The sequence below is a fragment of the Selaginella moellendorffii genome, unplaced genomic scaffold (assembly GCF_000143415.4).
Source record: "Selaginella moellendorffii unplaced genomic scaffold, v1.0 SELMOscaffold_11, whole genome shotgun sequence".
Classification (NCBI taxonomy): Eukaryota; Viridiplantae; Streptophyta; class Lycopodiopsida; order Selaginellales; family Selaginellaceae; genus Selaginella; species Selaginella moellendorffii.
In genome coordinates this window covers 1,447,821-1,457,038 of record NW_003314272.1, presented here as the reverse complement: position 1 = coordinate 1,457,038, position 9,218 = coordinate 1,447,821, and the positions used below count along the sequence as shown (strand labels likewise).

Genomic DNA, 9,218 nt, shown 5'->3' with positions numbered 1-9,218 from the left:
TGTGAAGAGATGCTTTGGGCTTAGATTCTAGAGGTAGGGTATCATGGATATCACTTTATAGGTATTTTCAATTCATTTAAGAAAGGAAAATATATTTTTAAACATCGTTAAGCAGCACTAATTTGTATTATGTCCTAAAGTACTGTACCCAGGGACGTGAGCGGGTTGGAATTCATGGGAGGTACGCATGAATCAATGTATGCACACATCAACGAGCTGAGGAACAGCAAGTCTTCGTTCTTCTGCATTTCTCAAACTAGTGAAGCACAGGCATCCATTACAGCATAGTACTCTTGCCTTGTCCAGGCATCGTGCACGGGGAAGTCGCCAGCTGGGAGTTCACGTCTGCCACTGCAGCCTTGCGAGCATACATTCTTCGGCTTATCCTCCTCGGACCCCGGAGCTCGCAGACAAGCTTGCAAGCTACAGCACCGAGGCTTCCATGGTGCTCTATCTCGAGCAAGTCCTGGGGGAGGAGCTGGATGGGAAGTCTCCGCTTAGGGCTCTGCTCCAGTCCTCATAACTTGATTCGAAAACGTGGAACAAATCAAACGTGACACATCACCGACAAATAACGTCATATGTATTTTATACGGCTATGAGAGGCATCATGGGATTGGTAACGTAAGGCGTGCGCCGGTTCCTCCGGCACTGCGACATGGACTCGGAGTTTAGGGGCTGCATTCTTCCGGCAGTTCCCGCTGATCAGGCACTCAAGAATGTCATGCATTGCCTTCAAAGTCTGGATCGAAGTAACGATCAGCGAGCTGCCAAGAGGGCGGTCTTGCACACGGGTCATTCAAGGGCTATATTTTGAGAGTGTGTCATTTATGAAGGAACGAGCTTGAGCTGCAGCATGCCAACTGACATGCGGATGCAGGAACTGGTGTGATCCCCAGCATTGAGGGCCCAGCTTTCTCCGTCAAGATTACTGTCTCGAAAGCTCCAATCCGAGCAGGAAAGATGGCATGGTGAAGCCGAGAAGAATGGTAGTCCTTGTTCTTGTCATCCAGGGCCTGTCGAAGAATGGTTGTCGTTTGGTTTATGTTGAGCTCATCATATCGCACTGACAGCGAACCAAACTGGTGTACACGACGGTGCACGGTCTTGACTGCAAGCATGAGTCGAGAAGAGCTTCGTGCTTTGCCTGTCGCACGTCTGCAAGCAAATCCCGATACAGGGTGGCTACAAACCGTCTCAGCTGACAAGCGGTGTTTTGGACGTAGATATCGGGATCGTCACGCTGCTGGTCTTTCTACAGGAGCCAAAGCTGGTTAGTCCCTCAAACTGGGTGTTATGGACCGAAGGCATTTGACGTGCTTCGGGCTGGGAGACAACTTTATGTTGCTGAACCGGGAGGTGAAGCAGTTGCTCCAGAAGATACTGGTGGCGGTGCCAGATCCGCTAGTTGGCACGGACGATGATGAGCTTAAGAACCTGCTGTCGGAGAGATTTGAGGTTGCAGGGTGCTGGTAGAGAAACGGTATGCCCGTCCATTTGAATAAGTTTTAGGGGCTTTCGTGCTTACATTACCCAAAGTAAAGTTACTTTGTGGCTTTGACTGACTGGTGGATTGCAGAGCTCTCCCGGTAGAATGTGTTATGAGAAAACTCGTGGAAAGCCAAACTATCGTTCAAATTCAAGCGTGTCAACTCCTTCTAGAAAGAAAGTTGCACATAATGCTCAAACCAAAAAGTCTGACACACTTGAAGCTTCTATTCTTTGGTTGGTTGATATGAAGGAAACCAAGAATGGACAGTGGATTCACAGCCGGCTGACGAGTTTGCGAGTTTTGGACGTGAGCTAGTGGCTACATTTTCCTCAACACCAGCTCCAAGGTACAATACAAGTTGGGTCCCCTTGCAAGCTCTATGAGATTTGGATGAGGTGTTGCATTTGCAGGTTTATTTGTCACGTGAACGATGCTAACCATATATTCAAACTTTCTTTTAAAATTTGTATCTAAGTCTTACACCTACATGGGACTTACATGATCATGTTCTCGTAGATCTCCATGCGTAGCCTTGGAGTTTAGTTCAATTCTCATAATTGAACTAAACTCTTGCTAGAATCACTGTTCCACCGTAGAACATATGGTGTTGTGTCATGAACTTCTGTATAAAGAAGCAATTCTCCAATTGGCAGCATAAGAGGTTTGCGTTCATGGAAATCCTCCCAGTTGTGCTCTTTGTAGCTTTTATTCTCTTCTTAGTTCTATCATGGAGCTACAGATCTTTCAAAAACCTCCCCCCAGGCCCATGGGGACTGCCGCTGATCGGCCACCTTCATTTACTGGCAGGAAAGCCCCCACATAGGAGTTTACAATCTATCTCCAGAAAGTATGGCCCCATTGTGTTCTTGAAGATGGGAATGATGCCCACTGTGGTTATCTCTAGCCAGAAGATAATCAAGGAAGTATTTACCACACACGACATAAAGTTTGGTTCCAGGCCATACATGGTTTTAGGCGACCACTTCAGCTATAACTATTCGGGACTTGGAACTTCTCCATATGGGAAGTACTGGAAAGACACTCGCAAGCTGTGTTCCATGGAGCTCTTCACAGCCAAGTCCATCGATTCATTTGCGTGGATGAGAAAAGAGGAGCTCTCCCATGCCTTGGGAGAGATCTTAAAGTCTTTCAGCAACAGCAAGCCCGTGGAAATAAGATCGCTGTTCTCCATTTTTGCTTTCAACAATATGTCCAGGATTTTGATGAGCAAGAGGTACTTTGGTGAAGACGAAGTCGACTCCGACGCTTTAGAATTCAAAGAGATTCTGCTCTCCATTGTCGACCTGGTGATCAATCCCTCGTGCATTAGCACCCTCGTACCGTGGTATTTAAGATGGCTGGACTGGCAGATCCCTCGGTACAAGCAAATCCATGCGAAACAAGAGAAGTTCTTGCGAAAGATCATTGACGAGCACAAGGAAACGACACGGGAATGCAAGGACTTCCTTGATATCATGCTTGAGTTCTACGGAAATAATGCCCAGGGAGAAACACACGTTAAAGCAAATCTGTTGGTAAGACTTCTTCTTATGTACTTTGTGATTGCTATAACTTTCATTCCAGGAGATGCTTATGGCTGGGACTGATGCTACTGCTACCACAAGCGAATGGATCATGGCCTTGGTGATGCATAATCCTCGGGTTTTGATCAAGCTCCGGGAGGAGCTTGACCGAGTCGTAGGCAGTGACCAGATGGTCCAAGAATCCGACCTCCCAAAGCTCGACTATCTCCAGCTTGTTCTCAAGGAGACACTTAGGATGTATCCTCCAGGAACGCTCCTTTTCCCACGCATGGCCACCCAGGAAGCCACAATTGCCGGTTATACCGTTCCAAAGGGAACCACTCTCCTGGTGAATGTTTGGGCTGTGCATATGGATTCGGCAGTGTGGGAGAATCCCACCCAGTTTTACCCAGAGCGCTTCTTGGGGAGCTCCATCGATTTCAAAGGCCAAAACTTTGAGCTCCTCCCGTTTGGATCCGGTCGTAGAATGTGTCCTGGAATGCCATTGGGATTGCGAACAGTGGAGCTGCTGGTGGCCAATCTCATTCACTGCTTTGATTGGAGCTTTGTGCCAGGGACAATACCATCCATAGAGGAGGTTTACAATGGCTCTTGCTACCTCAAGACTCCGCTGCAAGCCATGGCCACTCCAAGGCTGCCGATGGAAGTCTATGGCAACTAGGGGTCAGCTGAGATCAAGTAAAACAATAAAGGGAAAGTTTTTTTATATTAGGTTTATAATTAAAAATCAATAAGAAATTTTAAAACTTTAAATTGGTGCATCAGTTATTACCACATCAACCACAACATTCACAACCAAATTTCATTTCTCTTTCTTGAGATTTTCAATGTGAATTTATATTCTTCATATCATAAATATGTTTAAAAGAATAAAAGTTATAAATGCCTTTCTTGTTTTTAGGAATTTATAATACAAGATAAAAAATGTTTGATAGGAGTTGAGTGAATATTATTACTAAATAATTTCAATAGCTATACTAAAAACAATTCAACCTAAATATTAGAATTGTGGTTGGAAATGAAACTGAAATTTTAACAACTGAAATGAAAATTGAATAGATAAAAATGTGTTTTTTGATAATATTGCTAGATTGTTTTTGATAATATTTCCTATTTATATACTTGAATATTCTAAAAATCTTCCAAATTAGCATCATCCTTCGGACTTTTTCTTCCTTTCTCGATGGAGTGAATGGTTTTTCCCCCTTTTTTTCTATGTAGGGAAGTTTATAGCGAGCTTGTCTCAAATTCTATGCTTGAGAGCCATCACCCAAGTTGGGCAAGGAGCAGCACCTCCACCAATTGAGGGGACAAAAGTCTTTTTGTTCTGGATGACATTGCTGAGACAATCAATGAGCAAGAGGGGACAAAAGCTGCTGATATTCTGCTTGAAGTTGCTAAGGGAAGCTATGTCTTGAGTGAAAAAGAGAAGCAGAAGCATCCTAGCTATGCCATGTTTGAGAAGGTGATGTCGAGCTTTCGGAGTCTCATGGATCCCCCACTGTTTGCTCGCTATATGATTTGTTTGAAAACATTTCTGGATTCTTTGGTGGAGGAGGCCTCTTTGCGATCTGCCAAATCCATCCCAAGTCTCGAGAAATATCAGTTGCTCCGGAGAGGGACAGTTTTCGTTGAAGGAGCCGGAGGCATTATGTGTGAGTTTTGCATGGATCTCAAGCTGGATAAGGGTATGGTTGAATCTCCAGATTTTGTAGCATTTGTCAACGCAGTGGCTGATCATGTTCTCTTCTCCTTCCGACACGAGATGAAAATCAAGTGCTTCCACAACTATCTCTGTGTCATCTTTTGCCACAGCCCGAATAATGCAAGCTTTCAAGAGGCTGTCGACAAAGTATGCAAAATGATCCAGGAGACCGAAGCCAAGATCCTTCAACTCCAAAAGAAGCTGATGAAGATGGGCGAGGAAACTGGGAACAAAGACCTGGTGGACTATGCAACATGGTATCCTTGTTTTACATCTGGACATCTCCGCTGGGTGTATGTCACAGGACGCTACCATGGGCTTGACAATCCGCTGCTGAACGGTGAACCATTCCATGGGACTTGGTTTCTACATCCAGAAGCCACCTTCATTCTACCATTCGGATCCAAATGTGGATTTATTAACACCATGTGAATCGTTTTAATGTTATAATAAACAAGAATTTGTGTGTATGTAGGATTAAACCACTTGTAATAATATTCTTTCATAACTTTTCGAGTATAGTAGTTCACTTTAGTGGATCAGTATTAACACCTTATCCCAACCGATGATCTCCACGTTTCCAATGCTCTCAACTTCCATAAAAGTCTTGGTGGTCAACGCTGGAAAGATCTCGTCACTTCCGCTGGCATAAGTTGTCGGCCATAGATGTGGAACTGCCATGTTTGTAGGTGCTGGAGCTGCTGAAACAGCTCGGTAGATCACAGATGTCTGCTTGGAAATATTTGATCGGGTGAGCCTTTTTTTTGGTTTTCCAACTTTGGTGAGTCAGATCATTGGATCCCGCCTATATCAGCAAAAGTAGAAACAAAGAAATGTAAATGAATATGTTCGTTCAGCAGTAGTGGTTGTCCCTTTGCTTCGATAGCTTCATATCATGGGCTCTCCTGAGAACGTCAGGAAGGCTTGCTCGAGCCAATGCGCTCCAGGCATGGGATACCACGTTATCGGGGAGAGCTTGAGAGTGTATAGAGTCATCACATTTTCTGGCGATTTAATATACTAGCCCAGCACTATTAGGCTTTCTGATATCATCGTGCTCAAGCTCTCGGGTTCCAGCCATCTGGAGCCATGGCAAACGTCTATTCGAGTGTCGAGAGGCTGGTGGCCAAAGAGCTGCTCACGAATCTACGGCTCCACCGTCTTCCACTGGTGATGCAACAACTCAAAATGTTAAAGGTGGATCGGGAGCCACGAGCTACTTTCGCGATGGAAGGCGATGAAAGTTGAGAACATCGGCGACCTCGGCAATGAAAAGATTGCTATCAGTCCGGCTCGGGTAAGTGCTGGAGCTGGTTTCGAAGAATGTCCTCATGGACGATCTCGTGATCACTTTCATTTTGTGTTTTCATCGTAGATTTTTATGATATTATCTACTGGCTTTTAGGGTTGAAACAAATGTTGTTGCAAGGCAAATCACTAGGGGAGGATATATCCTGCCGCTGCTACATTTTAAACCGGCTAAGAGCTCCTTGTTCCTAGATTACTACCTCAACTTTTGCAGTGTAAAAGTCCAGGCTCAATTCACTCCAATGGAACTGATAGACCTGGAGCACTTCATGCAGATTGAATATGAGGTGCTTCGAGGCTCTGTTTTTGAGGAGCTTTCCGTTGCTTACGTACTGCTTGGAGCTATGCTGCCTAACAGTTCCTTTTTTACATTTACTATTTCTTCTTAGGTTGATGGTGTGCATAAATCTGATCCTGGCAACCATCTATCACAATGAGTTGCCAAGCTTTCTGGGCTGCCGAATCTAGCCAATCACAGCCGTTCAATGGGGGGGTAACTGTAAAAGGGTTATTTATTTGACCACGCCCTAGCAAATAATCACATTGAGGAAATGGAAGGTGGCCAACCCACGTGGGGTAAGAGAGGAAGGCACTGTAACACATGTGTCACATGCAAAGTGTTGACTGTGAAGTGAAGAAAGCACCATAAAGAATGCATTGCCATTGCTGTTCCTGCTAGGTGATTGCTTGCTGGCTATCCAAGAATGCAACAGCGTGGAGAGCAAGCTAGTCTGGGGGCTACTGATGGCGTGGCTGTGCGTTTTCTCCATTGCCGATTTTGGGGGAGTGAGCGACAGGATCATGCTTAACACCAAGGCGTTCCAGAAGGTGACTGATCACATTGGCAGCTTTGGTGAGCTAGGAGGTGTGACAATCAGCTCACCAGATGCTTCAATCTCACGAGCCACATGACTCTTCTTGGAACAGGATGCCACAATCCTTGCCTCCAAGGTAAGAGAAGAGTTCTAGCACTGAAAATAAAAAGCAATTTATTTCTGGATTTCTTTGCTAGGATCCTTAAAATTGGCCCATGCTCAATCCCTTGCCATTGTATGGGCGAGGAAAGCTAATCAATTTCATCTGCGGATGCCCAGAAGTAGCGCTGGATGAGGGTGTAATTTCTGAGTCGCAATGAGAGGTGAGGCAACCCATATATATGGATTTCGGTATATCATCGGACCAGCCAACACTAGAAAGTCCACCATGCCATTCTGAGATACCTTTCTCAAGAAGGCTGCCACATGATTTTCCTTGATGCTCGATGGCTCTGCGAGAAACTCTATTATGGAGCCTTGTGCAAGAATTCCCCGCCATGGCTAGCCTTCAACAATTTCTGAATGTGTGGCCTTTTTGATGAGTTCGAAAGTAAGAGCTACAATTGTAGTGGACGGTGGCAATGTAATTTCAACAAAGAGTGGTGGTGCTGCTTTGCTAGCTGGCCTTGTGAATGTCTGCAATGTAGTTTATTGTGCTTCGCTCTTCAGTGAATGGAACAAAGTGATCCGCAATCCCAAAATCCATTTCATTGAGTTGATAGATTATGTATGTCTTTGGTGGCATCACTAGATCAAAATCCAAAACTGGCAGAGATTTAAATTCTGTTTAACACAAGATAGTAAATATTTTTTATGTGAATAACTTTATTTTTAATGCTTTATGAATAAAATAATCAACTTTATCTAAACTTATTCTGTTTTATAAAGTATTATAATATTTGAATAGTTTAGGTCAAAATTAACTTTTATAATTTAACTTTAACAGTACTTATAAATATAATAAGAAAATTATATTCTGTACAAATGTCATGTCTAAATATCATTAAAATATATAAAACTCAACACTAGGTAATTGTATATCGAGTTGGTATATCAAATGTGGGTTAACTTAATTTTATAAATGTGTAGGACTATAGTTAAAGTTTCAAGTGTTAATATGAAAATATTAAACAACTTTAACAATAAGAGTACATATTATATTTTTATATGTAGCCTTAGCTATTTACAATCTAACTCATTATCAAAAAAAATTACAATAATGTATGTAATGTTTGATTAAACAGTAATATTTTAAAATATTTTTACTAACTGCAAATATAGTTTATTAGTACATAATATGATGGAATATAAGATTTTAATTTATAGTTTCCATAACATATATATTTACAAATAATTATTTTCTTGATTAGATCTGGATAGTAATATATTAATGTTCCTAAAAACTTATTGTTTTATATCCTAAGTAAAATGTATAAGTAATTAATGTCTTGCAGTAATTATTCTCTTTTGTTTGATAAAATCATAATAAATTTATCCCAAGTAAAAATATAATTTACATATAACATATTTTTAATAATATAAAATTCATTTTTACTCTTTTCTTTGTCAAGTATTTTTCTAAATATATTCATATTTCCAAATAATAAATTTAAGATAATATTTTTATTAATGGATATTTATTATTACTTAATATTTTTTTTCTAGATATTTATATTATCAAGTTTATAAAAAATTATTTTTGTATTCATCTAGCATTTTCTAGGCATAATTCCCTCAATCAAAGTGGAATATAATATTTGTTATTTTGATACTATTCCAATTTATCTTTTAATATATTAATAAAATAAAAACAATATTTTACTAACTACACAGCATATGCTAGGCAAGTGCAATTTATTTCCAGGCATGCTGAAACTTCTTCAATGGAACTTGAAAGCCCGAATGAACCAGCTGCCTTGGCGAATGATCCAGCTGACCCAGCTGGTGTTTTTCACAACATACTGCACTCTACATGCCGCTGTTGTGTAAGACACCGAAGCTGCAGAGCCACACCAGAAAGAAATAGAATTTATAGCTTCCAAAGTACAAAGCTTGCAAGCAGCTTGATCGTTGTAAGTGAGAGCTCCAAACAACTCACCATGCTGGGTGGTGATATTGCTTGAGGTGCGGAGCATATCAATCAAGGTTGCTCCAATAGCCCTGGTTGATGGATCCCAGACAGATAATTTTGCACAAGAGCATACCACGTGTTGGCTAGGTAGCTCTTCTAGCAAAGTCCAAGAGCTGCTGGAGCTGGAGCTGGAGCTGGAGGTTGAACTGGAGAAATTCTGGGAAGAGGATATCTCTTGGCTCCAGCAATTGTGATTATGAGGGAGAGCGCTAAGAAAACTTTA

General features: G+C 41.9%; 2 protein-coding genes and 1 long non-coding RNA gene across 3 annotated transcripts; all 3 read left to right on the top strand.

Annotated features, from left to right (window-relative positions):
- Positions 1-2,163: 2,163 nt before the first annotated feature.
- Positions 2,164-3,772, top strand: LOC112345946 (flavonoid 3'-monooxygenase-like). The gene is made up of 2 exons (XM_024673723.1): positions 2,164-3,027; positions 3,077-3,772. The coding sequence occupies exons 1-2, from the start codon at positions 2,164-2,166 to the stop codon at positions 3,695-3,697; spliced, it is 1,485 nt and encodes a 494-aa protein (XP_024529491.1). The 3' UTR covers positions 3,698-3,772.
- A 717-nt stretch (positions 3,773-4,489) lies between these two features.
- On the top strand, positions 4,490-5,982 carry LOC9650981 ((E)-2-epi-beta-caryophyllene synthase-like). The gene is made up of 2 exons (XM_024673938.1): positions 4,490-5,081; positions 5,819-5,982. Exons 1-2 carry the CDS (start codon positions 4,490-4,492, stop codon positions 5,980-5,982), a joined length of 756 nt encoding a protein of 251 aa, XP_024529706.1.
- Positions 5,983-6,723: 741 nt separating this feature from the next.
- On the top strand, positions 6,724-7,565 carry LOC112345951. Its single transcript, XR_002992238.1, has 2 exons — positions 6,724-7,000; positions 7,062-7,565. It is a non-coding gene; the product is annotated as an uncharacterized LOC112345951 (long non-coding RNA).
- Positions 7,566-9,218: the final 1,653 nt, after the last annotated feature.